The sequence below is a fragment of the Dipodomys ordii genome, unplaced genomic scaffold (assembly GCF_000151885.1).
Source record: "Dipodomys ordii isolate 6190 unplaced genomic scaffold, Dord_2.0 Scaffold106, whole genome shotgun sequence".
Lineage (NCBI taxonomy): Eukaryota > Metazoa > Chordata > Mammalia > Rodentia > Heteromyidae > Dipodomys > Dipodomys ordii.
In genome coordinates this window covers 2,720,565-2,740,920 of record NW_012267322.1, presented here as the reverse complement: position 1 = coordinate 2,740,920, position 20,356 = coordinate 2,720,565, and the positions used below count along the sequence as shown (strand labels likewise).

The following is a 20,356-nucleotide window of genomic DNA, read 5'->3' as shown; positions in this document are numbered from 1 at the left end:
CCCCTGGGCATCTGCTGGGTGGTGGGGCAGCCTTTCTGTGTAGAGATGAAGCTGAGGGCAATGGGTGATCTTCACAACCCACTGACATGGAGTAGTACATTGATTCCTAGAGTACTGAATGGCTTCCAGGAGGAGATTTAGGCTGGTCCCCATTCTCCTCACACCTCTGTAGATGCCTTCTTTGGGATCCAGCAATGATTTGAGAGCTGAATGCTAAGAAAATGGGAGAAAGCCAATGAACCTGCTCCTAGCTGGTCCCTGTGCCAAAATGTTCAATTGGCATGGCTGGCATGTTGTATTCCAGCCCTGAGGACTTCTGGGGACCGACTCCCACGCTCCTGAGATGAGAACAGACCATGCTGCTCTAGGGACTGAACACACCACAGGTCCTCAGTGCCAGGAAGCAGCAGCAGGAGCCCACATCTCCCAGCTGACCAGCTCATGCCAAGTGCACATGCACACATGCCTTCAAAGCCACAAGTCCTGACCTTAGCTCCGGGTAACTTCTCCAGGCCCCATAATACTCACAGGCTCTGAGTTCAGGGGCCAGGAAAGCAGCAGCTGTTCTTGGAGTTCAGATCTGTAAACAGGACTAAACTTCTCACCTCACAAGCCAGCAGGAAAACACACTCAAAACCTCAACAAGGAACATGGATGCTCCTAATGTGCTTTTCTTCTTTTCCCCTTCCTTCCTTCCTTCCTTCCTTCCTTCCTTCCTTCCTTCCTTCCTCCCTCCCTCCCTTCCTTGCTTCCTTCCTTCCTCTCAATGTGCATAGACACCAAGACAAGCCCTGTACAAGGACCTTTAGGCTGTCACGGCCTAGGATGAGAGATGACCCATGAGCCTGATGGGAGGCGACAGTGCCTGGAAGCAGGCAAAAGCTAAGCAGCTGTTGGGGGGCGGGGGGGGAGCTCAACGAGTCAGGGAAGTCTCCAAATATATTCAGTTGGAGAGAAAAGGGCCTAAGCACGACTGCTATGCTGCTTGAATAAAAATAAAACGGTGGGGTGGGAAGGGGATTAAGCAACAATTTCAGGGTTTTCTTTCTCAAAAATAGATCCGAAAGAAATAGTACAAAATGTCAGCATTTGTAAATGGTGAATGGAGGGCTTAGGGATCGCTCTGCAGTATTCTGTTTCAAACTTTGTGCCTAAATTAACCAAATGTAAACAAGGAGTTATTTTATATAAATGCATTTATTCCGAGAATGAAGGATAGATAACATGGGTAGTTTCCACTGACGGGGAAACTGAGGGCCAGCACTGACTGCACTTGAAGTACAGCAGGATGAAGCCAGGGACCCAGGACTGGAACCTGGGTAGCAGGGCACAGCGGGCGGTGCTCAGCACACCCCACAGTATGTGACTGGTCCCGGAAGGCACCCAGAAGCTGGCATCATGCTGCTGGGGTAGGATGACAGGAAGTTTATTTCTTACTGTATGGATTTTCACACTATCTAATCTTACATGTGTACATGTTGCTGTATTTTGTAAATATTTTTTAAAAACTTGGGTAAATCCATTACCAAGAAATAAAAGAATCCTATCGGGGGTAGGGCAGGAGGCAACACCTGGCACTTCCTGGCAGCAGGAGTTGGGGGTGTGTATGCTGAGGAGCTGCAGTCAAACCAGGGGCTCCAACTCCTGGTCAATGTTCATTGTGGCCTTCTGGCGCTGACTTTATCCCCTACTGAATAGATTTGTGACCCCAGATGAGCCATGGTGATTGGTTGGAGGAGGGGGAGTGGGTACCTGCCCAGCCAATCAGAACTGTTCAGTGGAATTTCCTCAGAATGCTAATAGCTAGAACCCCAACTTGGCTGGAGGTACAAGTCTGAGTCCTAAAAGGGAGGGCTAAGAATCAGCTCCGCTCAGCTTCACACCTGATTTTGTCACCTCCAACAGTGCCATCTGCCTTCCTCTGGTTTGATTATAGCTACTTTGAGTTGGATCCTGACTGAACAGAAGAAAGCCACAATCCCAAGCAAGGGAAGTCCCAAACCAGTGGTTACACCCTTTTCATAGTGGCTAAGGGAATTCCATGGAAAATACTAGAACCCAGCCCTGCCACTTACTGTGTAGTCTCTGGGGAGTTACTAACCTCTTTGAGCGTTAGGACACTGGGCTTCCACTGCCTGCCCCCTGAAGGTTGCCGAGGTGGCTCAGCAGGACTGAATAAAACTGACACAACTCATGCCCACAGCCTTCAGGAGGAACTGCCTTCCAACCATGTTCAACCCCAATTCAAATGCAGGCTGTGGGAAGGGATTCTCAGCAAGAAAGCCATAGGAAGGAGATTTTAATTCATCTGGTTCTCAAGAGTGCCCATGGAACCTGCACCCACACACTCTGGGGCTCCCTAGCCAGAGGTGCCTTCGGAGCACGTGGGAAAGAAGCCGAGGATGTGCGTTTCCTGAAGGCTTCACAGCTGGCTGCATCCCTGGAGTGAAAATGCTTCCTCAAACTCTTAGTCCCGTGTGTAAAAGATACTCCATGCTTCTCCCTCGCCCCTAATGGGGCTAGGGGGAGGGGAGTGGCACCCAGGACAACCTAGTCTGAGAGGGATCTGGATTTTGTAGGAATCCCAACTGATTAACAGTGGACCTTTCCCTGGTCTCCCCAGGTCCTGGTCAAACAAAGCTTAGCCCTGCTAAGGACACTGACCCTGGGATCCCCCTCTGGCCACTGTCCCCATCCTCCTCCAATCTTCTGTACCCACAAAGGCCTCTTCCTAGTCTGTATCCTCTAAACCCTCCAGGAAAGACCACTACTCACAGGGTGGTGACTATGTGTACTTGACAGACATCCAGCACCCCAGGAGACACACAGTGTCACATCTGGGCTCCAGAAGCAGCCAGAGAGCCTGACCACTGGTTTCTACGTGCCAGCAAAGATACCTGAGAACATATATTTCTAGAAAGATACAGAGACACAGTAGGTGGCATCTACCTCTAGATGCAGAAGACTGTTCAGAGAACCACAAAGGTGGGCACATATTCACAGCTGGTAAAACCTGAGGCTTCCACCCTCTCATCACAGCCAATACCACACAACCTTGGAAAACCATGCTTGTTTATGAGGTTGGTTCTTTCTAACGGTTTCCAAAATGAGAAGGCTGGTTTCAGAGACAGTCCTTAATGGGTGGGTCTTCCAGATGCAGAGAGGGGTGGGGGAGTGGAGGAGGGGGATGTTTCCATGGAGCGCAGAACAGGAGAGATGGGGCTGGCTTGGGCCAGCGACGTCATCCCACTGGATAGGTAGGGAAGGTAACGCCAGAAAAGATTCCTAAAGTTTTCAGGTTGGGACATAAAAACGCAGTGGCAGGGAGGTGGTGTGTTGGCAGTCCGCTGAAATCCCTTGTAGCACATTACAGTCAATTAAGGGCAAAATCAAACCAGAACAACACTACGAGGTAGCAGCTGTTTGTCCTCTGGAGATCTTGAGGGTCTCTGATGCCAGGCCAGGGAAGGCCCAGGCCAGAGACTGGCCCCAGGGCTCCCATGGCACTAGGGGAAGATGGGAAGATCCATGTAGACTCCACAGCTCAAGGGGCCCCCTAAGGATGCCTCTGCCATTTACAGGCCCCTTCTAAACCCAGAGTCACTTCTTGGATGAGTTATGCATTCCCCACGACATATAAATAAAAAGTTTTAGTTCTGTGTTTCCATATATCTTCTACATGAAGGCTAGCTAAATATTAGTGGAGTAACAATAATTATTAATAACAATAATCGTCATAATAACAATAATTAATAGAATAACAACGCCAGGGGGTCTGGGGAGGGTCCTTCATATGGCGGATAGGGCCCGGGGACGGGGGCTCTAGGGCTGGTAGAAGTGGTGGTAATGGTGGTGATGTTCATGGTGATGGTGGTGTTCGTGTCTCTGGACTGCCTGCCCAGCCTGGCTTTCGTATACCACCACGGCAGGCAGCTCTCGCATGTGTTCCCGCCCCAGCACGGTACCTGTGGCCAGTGGTGCCTGCAGGCCCCGGCAGCCAGCCTGGCTCTCCTTGGCTCGGTGCTTGTGTTTCTTGTGCCCAAGAGGTGCCAGAACAGGAAGGAGGGTTGGGCTGGTGGCCAGGTGGGCAGTGGGGGACATTGCAGGGACAGAGGGTGCCAAGGGAGGCTTGCTTCTGGCTCCTCTGGCAGCATGGCCCACACCCATGCCTTTGCCCTGGGCTTTGGGGGACCTCACAAAGTGCTTGCTCCCGTCCTGGGTGCCACGGAGCCGCTGCTGGAGCTCTGAGACCTTGGCGAATGGGGTGTCAAGGAAGTGGAAAGAGCCCGGGTCTGTGCCTTGGGGCTTCCGATGGGGGACATGGATGGCTTCTGGCTCATGGGAGCGAGACCGGGTAGGGTTGGAGGTGCGAGGGGGCAGTTCTGACTTCTGGACCACTGAAGGGGAGCCTAGGAATCAATTCAACAACATTTAGTGAGCACCTACTGCGTGCTGGGCTTGCACCCCAGATCACCCTGCCCCCAGGCCACCAGGATGGATAAAAGCCACTGCCCCACTGCCCTGGGAAGAGCTGGGGCGAGGTGAGTCTTCAGAAAGAGTAGCTCTCATCTGGGAGGGAGCTGGGAAATATTGACAGCAATGAATACTAATAACCAATGGATCAGAAGGCTGAGGAAGAGCTGTAAGCTTTCTGGTGGAAATATAGAGAAATTAAATGCACCAAGAGGGAGGGAAAGGGGAGTTGGGTGAGTAAAATTAGCTTAACAAGAGGTCCACAATGTGGAGGATGGACAGGAAGCAGTTTTTTCCCTGGGTGAAATGACCAAGGGACATCCAAGCAAGGCTTGGACCTGGGCTGGGATGGATGGACAAGGAACCGTGGTTTTCTTTGTGTTCTAAGCCCTCAGGCAGTACTGGATTATGTTTAACTTTGTGCATGGATTACTTTCATTTTGATTTGGGGGGGGGTTCAAACCTCAGGTTCTGGGGTCAAGGCCAGGGCCTCAAGCTCTTGCTTAGCTTTTCCAATCGAGAATGGCGCTCTATCACTTGAGCCATACCTCTACTTTTCTGTCTGGGCTGGCTTTGTACTGTGATCCTGAGATCTCAGCCTCCTGAGCAGCAAGGATTACAGGCGTGAACCATTGGCGCCTGGCTTGAAAATGTTCTTACAGTTGGCATCTTTGACTCCATAACAGCTCCCCCAGCCCAGGAGAACAGCGGCCACCACCCAGCCTGGCGCATCCAGACCTTGCCCACATTCGCCTCCTGCAGCGGGAGCCTCTTACCTGGCCCAAACTGGGACGTGTAGTTTTCTATCCCGGCGAGGTCTAAGTAGTGATTTCTCCTCTCAATGTTCTCGTCTACGCAATGGTGGTAACAGGCTGACTGCTCCAGGCGGCTGTCACCCTGGAACCTGCGGTGGGGGACAGAAGTGAGTGGGTACCGCAATCTGGGGAGGAGTCAAGGGAGCAGACATCTCTAGTCAGTGCACTGATTTCTCTGTGTTCAGAAGGGTGGTCAGGGACTTCACACCAAACTGGCGCAAAGCAAATGTCAGGCTGTTAAAATCAGAAGGTGTTCCCAGTTCAGGCTTTGAATCACACATGCCCACTTGCAGGCACCCAGCTGACCTTGGCCTGGTTCTCCAAGGGCTGTGGGTAGGCCCAACTGTTAGCATTCAGGCTGGCAGCTCCACGACCTGCCCCAGAACCCAGTCTAGGCTCTCCAAGTCTAGGCACTGCAGCAGCCATTCTTTTGCCCCACAAAGGATGCTGACCTCCCACCTCCCTCAAGGACCTCTGCAGTCTGCTCCCATTTCCCAGTCATTCTCTCCACACAGCTCCAGCCCCCTGGACATCTCTGACCCTAGCCCTCTGTGTGCTCACATGGCACCCAGGCTTGGCCTGTTTCCTCTTCTTCCTGCATGAGGAAAACCCTACCCCACCCGTGCTGTTGGTCCACCAGGTGTGAATAGATCTGCACATCAGCTGTGCCACAATTCTGAAGCTCAAACGCCTGAAAATACAGGTTCCTCTTAACTGCTGGGCGGCCAGCCACCCCACAGGGAGGAGGTGTTGGATCTTTGTCTCACTGGGTTTGAATGAGCATACATCCTCCAAGGCAAAATCGTGGTAGGTCCTAGGATACTGCCTGAACCCCACCAACAGTGCACGGGGAAACATGCCAGGGATACCCGCCAAATGCTGCATCCAAATCACATTGGTGATACGGGTTTTAGCATGACAAGATGAGGGCTACAGCTCATTATTTGTGAATCTGTGTAGTGAGACCACTGCCCCCCTACAGAGAGCCCCTTTGGAATCCTTCAGATGCAGGCACCCAGCTGGTGCTTAATACATGCTCACAGGTCCCAGGCTGCCCCCTCTGCCTGTGCCCACTGTACCTGAGGGGGGCTCGATGCTTCTTCTCCCAGCTGCGCAGCTCCTCAGCAGGCTTAGTCTCTGCTCGGGGCCTCGTGCCCTGCACGTCTGAAGCACAAGGAATGACCGTGAGCTGCCTGCTCCTGGCCCTGCCAGGGTCTGCCGAGGTGTGCAGCCCTTGAAACATGCCCATGGAAGCTCTGCTATGGCTCTATAGGACAGTCCCCTGGCTAAGGCTAAGTAGAGGGTGCACTAAACTAGGAACAGTTGGGGGACACTCTACAAATGCTGACTAAAGCATACTGGGGACAAAGCGTCTTCTCCCTGAGACTCTGTAGCTTGGCTCCTCGCACTAGCCCGCCTCCCTGCAGCTGCTCATCACGCCATCTCCCACCTCTACGTCCCTTTGTGGGTCTCCACCTGTGTTGCTTCCTTCCTTCTCTTACCCTCCTATCCCTGTGCTGCTCCTCCAGGACCTGTCAAACAAAGCCCCACGTGGGCACAAAGCAGCTCCTCACCAGCATGGTTGAGAAGGACGCTCCTCTTGCTCTGGCTCCCATCGGGGGCCACAGTCAGCTTCACCCGCAGGGTCTTGCTGGATGTTGGGGAGTGGTTCATGGAGGAGTCGACCACCTCATAGATGGTGTGCAGCAAGCTGGTAATGTCCTGGGTGGGAGGAAGCAGGTGCCTGCATGGGCCTCAGCTCAAAGCATCGTTAACACAGCAACAAGGGGCTTGGCTGCCTATGCACTGCTGAACCCATGGCAGGTGCAAGGCTGGGGGAAGCAAGGGGCCAGGTGGCAGAAGGAGGAAACAGCGGAAGAAAACCTCAAGAGTGGGTTGTGGCTACAAACCACTTAAGCGCAGGGGTACCAGGACCCTCTTAGGGATGGCATGGAGCCCACGCCAGGCAGCCTCATCCACAGCTGAGGGCACAAACAACTCCCATCTATCACTGGTGTCCCAGGATGCCCACACCCTCACGCTTTCAGCTTGTCCTGCGAGGGCAGCGCTAGCCCTAACTCCACAGAAAGCACTGGCCAGGAAAGCAGCAGAGAGGACTTAGAGGTGAGCCCGGAGAATATTGGGGTGGAGGTGGCAGCAGCATCTACTCAGGTCTGATGAGCACTTTGAGAAGGAAACAGACAGCGGATGTGTGACTGTTGTGAACTGAGTTATACCCCTGAGTTATACTCCTTTATTGAAGTCTGAATCCCCAACACCCCCCTGTGGTTGGCGTGAGAGGTGATTATGGCCGAATGTGCTCATAGAGGTGAGGTTCTAACCTATAGACTTGGGGTCCTGTTAGGAAGAGGGCCTACTGGGGACACAATCTGGCAGCAAGTTGTGTCTCTAGGTTCTCTCTCATCACAATGTGGGGAATGTGGGGAGAAGGCCATTTGGGAGGAAAGGCTTCACCAGGACCCAAATGGGCCAGTGCCTTGATCCCTCTGTCCAGCCTCCAAGCTGGACTCAGTCAAGGTAGCCCACATTGACTGAGACCGTCTCAAGGAAGAAACTGTGCTTGAGAGTTTGTTTGTAGGTTCTAGCTGCTCGTACACCCTTGGCTGAAGACAGGGCCTCCTCTATCAGGGATGGTCGTCCTCTTCAGCCAAGCATGCAGCTTCAGGGGGCAGGGAGGGGGTAAACAAGGAGCAGTGAGGAAGGGGACACCCTCCTAGCCAGCCAAGTCAGCTAAATCAACCCTGGCAATCAATCGGGTGACAGATGTCATATGCAGATTGCCTCACATCCTACATCTGTTCTTTGGGCCTCAGTTACCCTCTAAACCAAAACACCAGGGTCTCTAATCTGGCTTCTGACTGGGACTGGAAGTCCTCCCTTGGTTCTGGGTATCTGCTGAAGTCATTTGTCTGAGGGGCAGCTTTTTGCTTTAAGTAATACTGGAAACTTCTGGAATGTATTTTCTGTGTGCAACAGACCCCACAGTCCCATCTGTCCAGCGATTCTTCATGAACCCAGAACTTGTACATCCTTCACCTCCCTTCAGCAGAGGGGATCTCCACGCTGCCATGGTGGTGAGCATGGAGGGTCCACGGGGCCCATGGAGGAGTGAGTGGCAGGCAGTCAATCGGCTCAGCTGACATGCCCTTATTTGCAGGCTGAGGATCATCTCTGAGACGCCCCAAACCCCAAACCATCTGTGAATCTTCAGTCACTGATACTGATATCAATAACTTAAGAAAAAAATTGTCACTTGTAGAGCTTGAACTCAGTGTCTTGGGCACTGTCCCTGAGCTCTTTTGCTCAAGGCTAGCAGTCTAACACTTTGAGCCACAGCTCCACTACTGGTTTTTGAGTAGTTAGTCCAGGCTGGCTTTGAACTGTGATCCTCAGATCTCAGACTCCTGAGTAGCCTGGCTTCAATGAGTAACTTTTAACAGACCCCTGGAAGAACAGACCAGACAAGGTGGGGGCTGGATTCCGACTGTGGAGACCACGTTTGAGTGTCAGGCTTCCATGGCTACTCCTGGCTTACCTGGCCATCTCAGCTTTAATGAGGCCTGCAGAGAAAATTTCTGCTCCCTCCCTCCCTTCTCTAGAGCTCCTTCACATCGCACAATGCCCATTTCTTGGGAAGCCAGAGGGAGCATCATGGACAGATGGAGGTCTACTGACAGCCATCTTACAAGCATCATCATAGACCTCATAGGGCCTGGGGGCATGCTTTGTGATCACAGCAGGTCTACCAGGAGTAGCTAATACTAGCTACTCAGAGTGTTGAGATCTGAGTAGCACAGTTCAATGCCAGCTTAGGTAAGAAGGTCCATGAGACTCTTCAACTAACCACCATAATGCCAGGAGTGGAGCTGTGGTTCAAATGGTAGAGTACCAGCCTTGAATGAAAAAACCAAGGGACAGCGCCCAGATCCTGAGTTCAAGTCCAAGTACTAGCACACACACACGTGCACACACACACACACACACACACACACACGTGCGCACACACACACACACACCCCAAGGGCAATAGCAATGAGGCTTCAGCCAATGGCAGGAGCCCTGTGGCCTTGGATACCCACCCCCACCCCAAAGCTCTGCTCCAGCATAGAGGGGTAAAGTGGCTTGGGGTGGCTCAACCCCACCCTTAGAGATTCAGGACCGCAGAGAAAGGAGCTCGGCAGGTTCTGGAGTGGCCTGTGTTCTACACCTGTTCCCTTCCATCTAGAGCACTGCCCAGTCTAAGTGTCAGGAAGCAGGCTGCCCCTTCCTCTCTGTTACCTCCCCCTTCCCGTGGCTCCATGGTCCCCCCACTTCACACCCTCCCCCCAAGCCCTGCCACTCCCAGGCCTGAGATCAGGCCCCTGTGCCGAGGGCCCAGGGCCCAGCAATTGTCAGGAGGCAGACAGAGCCAGACACTCACCTCCCGAGTGACCTTGCCATTGTTGTCGAAGTCATACAGGGTGAAGGTCCATTCCTGCCGGCTGTCCTCCTCCACAGACACATCACACTGTAGCTCCTGGACACAGACAGGAGGGCTGGTCACTTATCAGCTGGAACAGTGGCTGAAGGGTGACGCATGAGCCCACCAGCCAGGCCTGCCACGGGCCAGGCCATGGGCAGACAACCCCTGTTCTCCCCAATACCAAGGAAGAAGGAGCAGAGGACTATGCAGGGACAGAGGACCTGGCGGGGGGGCAGCAATCTCCAATCTTCAAAGACAAAGGAAACGTAAGAAAAAAGCAAAGCCTGAACCCAGGGCTAGAAGCTGCTGGGAGGCAACAGGGAAGTGACGTGGATGGCCCGGGAAGGCCCCTGGGGTCAGCTGCCTGAAGCAGGTAGCAACAGAATACAGGCATTCATGGCTAAGATTCCAGGGTTTGCCCAAATTAATGGTTCCCACTTAGTCTTCCACAGCTGTGGGAGTCCGGGCAGGTTGCTCTTTCTTGATGCCTCAGTTTTCCCTCATATAAATGATGAGAAACGACTATCCACCCTGTAAGGTTGCTGGGGAAATGAAATATCCTGCTCCATAGCCCTTGGCTCCTCAAAGTTCCTGCAGCTGGGGTGAACATCCCCACCCTCTACTTATCCACACAACACATCTGAACACATACTTAGGGGAATGTCACAGAATAAAGCTCCTGCTGCCCATGAGCCCCATGTGGACACCCTTCACTGGCTTCCTGCCATTGTCCCAATACACAGCGCACACCCCACCCTTGTCTAAGAGGAAGTGGGAGGAGTGATAGTTATTATACCATGTGCCTGGCACCTGGCTAGTGATACTGGCTGTTACTGTCTGCTGTAATTGTTAACCCAGGAAGTTCATTATCATTATTCACAGAGATCCTGGGGTCCACCTCTGGCAGTCTGAACTGTGAGGTGGCAAGCTCCATCACCAGAGGCCTGGACGCAAAGGCCAGCTGAGTATTACAGACAGTTCTAGAGAAGGCTGTTTGGGAGACACTAGTTCTCCTCAAGGCCTTTGAGGCCATAAGAGTCTATGAACCTAACAACAGGAGCCCCAGGTCATTCTGTCCTTTCTTGTCTCACTCTGTCTATCCTCCCGCTACAAAGCAGCCAGCCCCGGAGCTTGTCATCTCTACCACAGGCTCAGGCTCCAGGAGAGGGCAAGATCTGGAGGAGTGTGCCCAAGCCAGCCAGCATGGGGCCATGCGAGTGAAACCAGTTCCTTTGCAGCTCTGGGTGGGCACAGGTGAGTTCAAAGTCAGCACGTGCTCAGCTGTGACATGCCTGCCTCGCTGCCGCTTGCCAAGGACTCCTCTGCCCTCCAGAAAGTGCTTCCGATGGCATCATACAACCCATGCATTCATGCCTACCTGCGTATATGCAACATACATGTACCACGCATCTCACAAATATACATCACACACATGCGTGCACCACACATCTACCTGCAAGTAGTGTACCTATACACATGCATTGCACACGAACGACAACTCTTATGTTCAGCACACTCCTATCTGTGTGTATCGCGCACGTGCATGCATCATGCAAAGAGACAATGCATTCCACATACATACACAGTGGTGACCTTTCTGACCCTACCTGTCTTATGTAGGTCTCCTTGCCCTACCCCCACCCCGGGAGGCTGCAATGAGCTTGATTCCCACAAGGTGTGCGGGCATTGCACCTCCACCTCAGGCCTTTGCTCCTGCTGGTCCCTCTGTGTGAAGCAGCCTTCAGACCCGCTTGGCTCCCTGAGCATCCTTCCCACTTCTCACTCTTGCACTCAGGGGGTTCAGTGCTCAGAGTTCAGCTCGGGGGACCTGCCCAGAGCCCTCTGCCTCACCTTGCCCACCCTATCATCAATGCCACAGATCAGCTTTGGGAAACTGAGGCCAAGGAGGGAACAGCTACTGTTGGGCCAGAGTCCTGTCTCCCTGCACCCACCTCCAGACACTCGCCATCCTGGGCTCCTACCCAGAACCCAGCCCGATGCCCTGGCTACTACTTCACAGAGAGGCCAGGACTGAGCTGAGAGGGGCAGCACTAAGCCCTGGGGAATGGTGGGGGGAGGGAGAGAGGCAGAAGCGATCTCCCACCGAGGCTAGGGGATGTGAGGGGCCTCTGTGCCTGGCACTGTGCCACCATGACGGGAAATGCAGCTTGTCTCCCCAGAGCCCAGCGTGAGGCAAGGACACTTACTTCAAATTTCAGCTGCTTCTTGGAGGCTGGGCACGTTTCACTCCCTCTCTCCATCCTCTTCTCATCTCCACTGCCCAGGCCGTCAGTCTTCTCAGGTGGCAGGGCCACTGTGGGGCAGGTGGATGGGAAAGTGAAGGGGGATGGAGGTGTGGAGTGGCTATGACATGTACGCCAGCGTGCTGGGCCCTGGCTGCCCTGCTCTGCCCATGGATGGGTCTGACTCTCTGGCCCTGGTAATGCCGGGCCAACCCGGGGAGCCTCTCCACAGGGCATCGCACTGGCCACAGGTTTCCCCCATGGGCCTCTCTGACCCCCATTCATCCCTAATCTGCAGCACGCACAAGCAGCCTGTGCCTTCTGTGCACACAGAGGGGCACAACCAGTGCTGGGCAACAGGGGAGATTCTGAAGCTCAGAGAGGGACCGTGGCTATTTTCTGCACAGCCTCCTGAAAATTGTCACCCACCTGAGTCAATGTGAGGTACATTACTGTGTGTGTGTGTGGGGGGGGTGACAGGAACTGAACTCAGCTGGGTTAATGAAAGGAATTAATGTGTATCAACACATACATATTTCACACACACATGTGCATGCGTGCACATCTGCATGCACACTTGCCCACCTGGGCCTTGAAATTGGCCTCTTCTCGCCAGAGTCCTCCTTGTCCCTTTGCCAAAGGCCACAGCTCTTCATGTCCCCCAGTTGCAGAGAGGGGATGTAAAATCTGACCTATGAATGCTACTTCCTTGCTGTGGGTACCGCCAACAAGTGCCAGGAGGGGAACTCTGGGCAGCACTTCATCTCAGAGCCAGGCCCTAAGGTTCCATCAAGTCTTGGCCCTGCCCACAAGCCTCTTCTGGCCCTTTCTGTCAGTTTTGAGTGTCTCATACGGGTCTCACACTTCTGGGACTACTTCTTGGAATATACATACTTTCGGCTCTTCCCTCATTAAATGTCCTCCAGAACCCTAGGGCAGTGATTTTGCTGTTCTGTTGTGCAGGTACACAAAAAGTAGTAGGACAGCACTGGTGGTGTAATCCTAGCTACTTAGGAGGCTGAGATCTGAGGACTGAAGTTTAAAGCCAGCCCTGGCAGAAAAGTCTATGCGACTCTTACCTGCAGTAAACTACTGAGAAAGCCTGAAGTGGAGCCTGTGGCTCAAGTAGTAGAGTACCAGTCTTGAACACAAAAACTCAGGGACAGCGCCCATGCCCTGAGTTCAAGCTCCAGAACTGGCACCAGAAAAAGGAGTATGGATTTCTACTCCAGGAACCTTCCCCATCTCTCTTGACCAGGGGGTGACCAGGCTGCAGAGGGCCCCACAAGGAAGAGATCTCCCCACTACACAGGAAGATGTGGTTGGGATTCCTTGATATGTCAGTGCCTGGTAAAACAAGGTACGTGCCAGGACCCTAGGAGGGAGGGTGGGGACCTCCCCAAAAGGTGGGACCAGCCCCTCTTCGTCCACTCACCCATTCCTGTCCTGGGGTGCAGCCCTTCCTGGAAGTTGGCTATAGCTCTCCTTGTGGCACCCCTGGAGACTTGGGGTCCCCATGTGTGTATAGAGATGGTGCTGGCAACTGCCTGATCTGGCGCACAGCTCCATCACGGCTCCCCTCTGGGCCAAACTTGGGAACTGCTTCCCCAACAGCAGGGAGACAGCACCCTAGAGCCAGAGGTCCTGTGGTCTCAGCTCTTCAACGGAGGAAAACGAACAATGCATTCCCTCACTCCCTGCAGAAGGGTACAGGGGCTCACCCTCACTGCGGACACAAGTCCTAGCCCTGCTCCCCCAAAGCCAACCATCCGCTCCACTCCAGGGCACCTCAGCCCCAGGGACCAAAAGAGCAACTAGGCAAACACCTAAGACCTGTCCAGCAGAGTAGCTGCCCTGTCCTGAATCCACCTGGTACCTTCTGGGCACAGCTGCCTTGCACAAGGCATGTAGTTCTCCTGTTACCTCACAAGCCAGAATCTGGGTTCTCCTGGGCTCTCCAGGACTCAGTTCTAGAAGCTTCCAGCATCTCCAGCAGGCACAGCTAGGCAGAACAGGAGTACCCCAACTGACAGGGTACTGGAAATCCTGTCATTCTGACTCTGCCCCTGGCTGGTCCCAGTAGCCTTGGACAAGGCACCGGCTGCCTCTAGATCTGTCCTCCCCTCTGTAAGATGGGGCCACAACGGCGTGTCCCTCCCAGGGCTGCTGGTTCCCACACTAACATTGTGGGGACAGGAAGGCCAGGAGAAAGCAACAAGGGAAGAAGTGCTCACTGAACACAGTAATAAATGCTGGCTGAGCCAGGGTCCCCGCTGGTTCTCCAGATCCAAATGACCCTCTAGTCACTAGTGCCCCTTGAAGAAGGGGCACCACTGATGCGGAGGCTGCAACATCTGTTGGAGGAGAAGAGGAAAAAGGAAAACAAAGCCTAGTTCCCCCTTCAAAGCTGCTTCCTGCTGCCCCCCTGCAGAGGTCCTGCTGGAGAGGCCAGCCATCAGGGCTCATCGAAACCCAGATGCAAGTTCAAAGGAAAGTTATCCGACAAGCACCTTCAGGTTCAATTGCCTTTCATGTTCCACTTGATAAACCCCAAGATAAGGACCCTCTGTGCCTGTTCTTGGAGGCTGTGGATCACCCTGATACCACTGGGCCGGCAGCCCGCTGCCCTCGAGTCCTCTCCTGTCCCCCCCTTTCTTGTCATCTCCACCCTCATGGGTTTTCCCCAAAGACCAGCATGACCAGGACTGTCCTCTCCATAGGTGTCTTTATCCCTCCCAGACAAGAAAACCACCCAGCCACGGGGCAGCGGTGCTCAGTGAAGCCACCAGCACCCTCCCAGCCTGAGTTAGACACAAATGGGCAGGAAGACTGATCCAGCCTGGGACATTAGGGGACATGGGTGAGGACCCAAGGAACCTTTCACCCTCTGATCCAGGGCAAAAAGATGTCAGAGAACTAACCAAAAGCTGTACAGACCCAAGACCAGAGTCAGAACTGGGACTCAGGTGCCCACCCACCATCTGCAGGGCAGGCAGCATGAGGCAGACGGTGAGCCTAAAGGTCATTGAGCCTATTTTTGGTTTTGTTTTGCCCATACTGGTTTTTTTTTTTCCATTCATGGCTGGTGCTCTACAACTTGAGTCATGCCTCTGAGATTCCTGCATTTTGCTGCTCAATTTGAGATAGTCTTGCAGACTTTTCTGCCTGGGCTGGATTCAAACCTTAATGCCTTGAACTCAGCCTCCCAAGTATCAAAGATTACCAGTGCCTGGCTCAGAAAGACACAGGTTGAGCCAGGCCTCAGTCAGTGTCCAGGTCCATTCTCTACTTTTCATCCACACTTCCAGCCAAACCCTGGGAGTGACAGGCTTTTGCACACTCCAAAAATGTTGTACTTGAAGGCAGACTGCCTGCAAGAGGGCCTGCCAATGAGAATGAAGGAAGAAAAATAAGGAATAGATGGACAGAGGATGCAGGCAAACATCTTCCATTTCCCTGGTAAGCCTAGATGATAAGCAGAAACTGCGAGGAAACGAGACCCTAGAAGTTGGCTTGGCCTACAGCTTGGTTTTGTAAATAAAGTTTTATTGGAGCACACTCATGCATATGTACTTTTTCTCTGCCTGCTTTCTCTTCCCAATAGCAGAGCTGAGTTTCCCAAGAGACTGTATAGCCTACAAAGCTGAAGATAAGCACTATGTGCCTTTTCTAGAGTTTGTGGGTCACTACTTTAGGTGACCGCAGACCCCCACCCCCACCATGATACATACTTGATGAGCAAGGTGCAGAGTGGAGTTCACCTAAGACTTATTTGACTGGAAACCTTTGTGCGGTATACAACCTGCCCAACTGGACACAACAGCCATGGAAGAAGGAAGACGTTAACTTTGCTTCCTTAAAACTGAGTCTGGGGGCTGTTAGGGAAGCTTTTGCCGGTTGGAAGCTGTTCCCTGTCCCTCCTTACATCATGGCCAGAGCCACAAGGAGTCTGGCTCAGTATTCACCAAAGACGTTCTCAACCTGGCTGCTCTCCACCCCCAGCAACTGCCAGATTAAATGCGTTACTTGACCATCTTCACCCGGCTCCCTTTGATGTTCCCTTCTCAAGCTTCAAAATACCTTTTGGAGGGAGATCAGACAGCATTAAACAGAATTACTAATTAATTAAGCAAAGTTAAATTTTAAACACTGTTTGTTGTGTTAGCCAAAAGCCTGAACAGAACAGACTTTTTTCTTCCACTGAGATCAAAGACAGCCTCTTCCCTCTCCCTCCTCCAGTTTAGAAAAAAGGGAAAGAGGAGGAGAGAGAAAGCAGAGGCTGAAGGGTGGCAAGCGAGAGCAGGGTACAGGTTCCACCCTCCCGTGGCCAATGGGGACCCGCTGGGGAGAGCACCATCACTTTCGGGGGACTGTTTACTCTGGCAGACAGCAGTGACCTGGTGAGCAGGTTGGCACAGCCCACCCAGACTAAGCTGCTGACAGCTGGTGCTACCCTGTCCTTTGGCAGCCTCTCTCCCCTAAGCTACCCAGAGCAGACACACCTTGCTCTATGACTGGGGTCATTTGGGGTCACTAGCAGACAGGCTCAGAGGGGCAGGTTGTGCACTGCACAATCCCAGAGGTGTGGGGTGGAGGGTTGACCCACTTAACAGACCAAGACCACGGATGTGGGTATAGCTGATGACATTTCTCCAACAGGTGGCAGGCAGGTGTGGAGGAGGAGCAGCTTTCCTAATTGCTACAAGTGTATCTGAGATGGAAGGGCGTGGTCCTCCTTGTTCAATGGAGCCCCTTTCTGTACAGCCCCACCTAGACCTCCACATCTGTACAGACACAATGCACACTTCCTGCACTCTAGGCCACTGCCCCAGAAGTGCCAGGCTCAGCCTGTCCCATGGGTTCACAGAGTAGAGAACCTACCACAGTGTGTCCAGAAGCACCAACTCCCAGGACATCAGGAGGAAGGCTAGGGTGCAAGGCACACCCATCAGACCCACCTACATGGAGAGGGGACCCTGTGCAGGGGAAAGAGGTAGCCCCTATGCAGGCGGAAATCCAATCCTTGGTGCTATCAACAAATGCCAGCTTATCCTTAACACGATCCAGAAAAGGCCTGGTTGATATTAAGCTTTGGGAAAAAGAAAACAAACAACAGACAAACTGGAAACACAATGCTGACCAAGTTGGTCCCTCTAAAGAAAGACCAGAAACTTCTGGCTTATCAAATGTACAGCCCGTGTCTGCTTCAGCACAGTTACCTGGCATGTGCGTCATGGTGGGTACAATGTCAGATGTAACAGAAGCCAGAGATTCCTTGCTGGAGTTTGGGCACATCCTAACCTGCCCCTGGCCCCCTTTCAACTGGCCACGTACACATGATCTGCTCCAAGTATTTTGGTCTCAGGGGACCCTGCCAGGATGCTTCTGTGTCCCCAGTCCTCCAGCAGCAGCTGTCAGAGGGAATGTAGATGAATTTTAATATTAGCCTCTGCCCTACATAATTAGGTGGGTAAGTCTGCTGCCAGTAAAAAGAGAAAGCTATCATGTGTGCATTCCAGGCAAATGGTTTCTCTGCATCCTGAGGGTGGGGACCAGAGAGAGACACAGAACTGTTGGTCCCATGGTCACATATACTGGAGGCCAGCCTGCAGCTGCTGGGGAGGCTGCAGCTACACACGTGACTGCATTAAGTCCTCTTATAAACACTGAGCAGGGGTGTTGCTGTTCAGGCATTTGACAACCGCAGAAATAATGCTTTAAAAAGTAAAACCGAAATCTAGGTGTGGTTGTGCATGCCTGTAATCTCAGCTACCAAAAACAAACAAACAAAAAAAGCAAAAGGCTTGGGGCATAGTTTAAGTAGGAAAGTGCTTGTCTAGCAAGTGTAAGGCCATGGATTCAAATTTAGTTCTGGAAAAAGAAAGTGAACAATTGAAATCGGGGTATGATGGTGCCCACCTGTAGCCTTATCATCCCTTGGGAAGTGGAACCAAAAGAGTATGAGTTCAAGGCCAACCTGGGCTACACTGTGATACTCTGTCTCAAAAAAAAAAAAAAAAGAAAAAAGCAATGTTGATCAGCCATTTTCCCGCTGGAAACTCTCCAAGGTTGCCTGTTTCTGAAGGAGGAGGCCAAAGACTTCAGATGCTAGTTGCGGTGTCTTCACTCACACTCTGTGGGATGTGGGACAGCTTTCCCAGATGGTCCCTGTGTCTGTGCTGCCCTCCCTGGAATATAGCCTGAGCCCCCTTTCCTGTGAATCGGGGCTTCACACTGCAGGGAGGAATCCTGTGCTACATCGATACACATGACTGTCCCAACTCTTCTCACAGTGGCCGATGCCCACAGCACAGTGCCCGGCACACTGTAGGTGGGTCATTACCACCATCAGCTACTGTCAAAACAACATAGCCAGCGGAGCCATGATCTGAACCAAGCTTGCAGGAGAGCTTGGAGCTGGGGGTGGAAGGGGGCACCAGCCTGGTCCCTCACTGAACCACTGGAAAGCCCCTTCCAGATGTCCAGGGAGCCTCCAGCTGGTCCTGTAGTGACAGGCTGACAGTAGGGCAGAGGATGAGAGAGAAAGAGGAGGGAGAGGCAGTCAGGGGAGTGAGAGCTCTGGAGCCTATGTGTACATGCATGTGCATGTGTGTAGTCACATGTGGACATGCGTGGACATGTGCACATGCATGCATGCGTGTGTTCGATGTATGAGTATGAATTCACATTTGTAATGACATATATTTGCACATGTGCATACACTTAAATGCAGGTGTGTGTGTGTGTGTGTGTGTGTGTGTGTGTGTGTTAGTTCCATGGCCTGTGTTTCTAGACCTGGCTGGGGTATTTTAGGGAACTGCATCCTAGGCTTTTTATGACTTGTGACCCAGACATTCCAGTGAGTTTGGGTTGAGTTTCCTAGAGAACCAGAGGATCCTGGCTGACCTAGTTCTTACTCGAAGCTCCTGCTTTTCAGGAAAAGCCCCCTAGGACCCCAACACAGCTGCTTGCCCCACACAGAACACCCGGGTATCTTCAGCTTTTCCATGCTTCCTGAGAGCAGAGGGGTTGCCCAGGCTGTGCCCAGCTGGAACTGCCCTCTGCTGTAGAGACAGCTATAGCTAAAAGGAGAGAGGGGAGAAGACTCTCTCTCTCTCTCTCTCTCACACACACACACACAGCACTCTGGCTTCAATGTCTCAGCGAGCAGGAGGTTTCAGCCACTCAGCTCTGAGGGTCTAGGGTGAGTCCTAGGAAAGGCAGGAACAGAGAAGACCCTCCCTTTAACACCCCCCTCCCTTCCCCTGTCCTCCCCATCCATTCCCCTCTGCACTCCCCCTTCACTTCCCCTCCCCTCTCCCCCCCCCCCGCCATCTGAGTTACAACACACCATGGAACTCAACTTTTACAATCTAACCCCGAGCTACTTGAAACTATTAAAACCTTCTTGGTATCTGACACAAGTCAGAATTTCCACTCTTCAAGCTGAGCTTTTATGAAGAACAGACGGAGAGAAACTACGGAGGTAACAAAGTCCTCTTGTTCTCCCTGTCACTGCGGAAACTCAGCCATGGGGGGATGGAAGGGAGGTGTGCGGCCCGCTGACCCCCCACAAGCCAGCCTCCAACTGGGCAGAGCCCACCTTCCCATTCATCCTCAGGGGTCTACGCTACTTCCCAGGGGTCCTCCTCCCCACTTGGGGCTCCGTGGGATTGCCTGGGGCCACTGCCTGGGGCCTCATCAGAACAGGACAGTAAGTGTCTGGTCCTGACTCATTCCCTGAGCTGGTATGAGCTCCAAGCTCCATCTGTCTGCCACCAGGCAGCCACAGCCACAGTGGCCCATCCACCTGTATGCGCAATTAGCACCACATCCTACTCCCCCCCAAAGAGGGTGTGGTTCTGCCTTACCCAACTCCCCAGCTGGCTCTTCCTGCCACTCTGGCCTTTGTTCTCAACTCAAAGCTCATTCTCCCTCCACATTCCCCCATGGCTGGCTTCTTCCTGGCATCCACATCACCTTAGGCATCACCTCCTCTCCCCATACTTCTTGGCAGAGCCACACACCAGAAGCCTGTCAGTTCATTCGCTGGTCTACTATCCCCAGCCTGCCCTCCTCTGAAGGTCCACAGCGGGGTCTCCTGTTTGTGGTATGAATCCAGGACCCAGCAGAGCAGTAGCAGTCTTGAGAATATACTGAGGAGACGGAGACCTCCATTCTGTTCTATCTGTTGTGTGATGTTGGCCAGGTCACTTCTCCACTCTGGGATTCAGTTTTTCAACTACAACAGAAGGAATTAAACGCTTCTAAAGAGTTCCCCAGTTCTGTCAATGGTCAAAGTACCGATAGCAAAAGCCTGCTATCCTAGCTACTCAGAAGGC

At 52.8% G+C, this 20,356-nt stretch overlaps 1 protein-coding gene across 1 annotated transcript in view; it reads right to left on the bottom strand.

Annotated features, from left to right (window-relative positions):
* Positions 1 to 2,732: 2,732 nt before the first annotated feature.
* Positions 2,733 to 20,356, bottom strand: part of Nkd1 (naked cuticle homolog 1 (Drosophila)) — a 76,079-nt gene continuing 58,455 nt past the window's right edge. Inside the window, exons 5-10 of the mRNA XM_013027886.1 lie at positions 11,979 to 12,085; positions 9,730 to 9,825; positions 6,863 to 7,010; positions 6,368 to 6,452; positions 5,250 to 5,377; positions 2,733 to 4,409 (exon numbers count right to left, since the gene is read on the bottom strand). Of these exons, the coding sequence (XP_012883340.1) occupies positions 3,823 to 4,409; positions 5,250 to 5,377; positions 6,368 to 6,452; positions 6,863 to 7,010; positions 9,730 to 9,825; positions 11,979 to 12,085 (1,151 nt within the window). The 3' untranslated portion in view covers positions 2,733 to 3,822. The remainder of the gene's footprint in view (positions 4,410 to 5,249; positions 5,378 to 6,367; positions 6,453 to 6,862; positions 7,011 to 9,729; positions 9,826 to 11,978; positions 12,086 to 20,356) is intronic.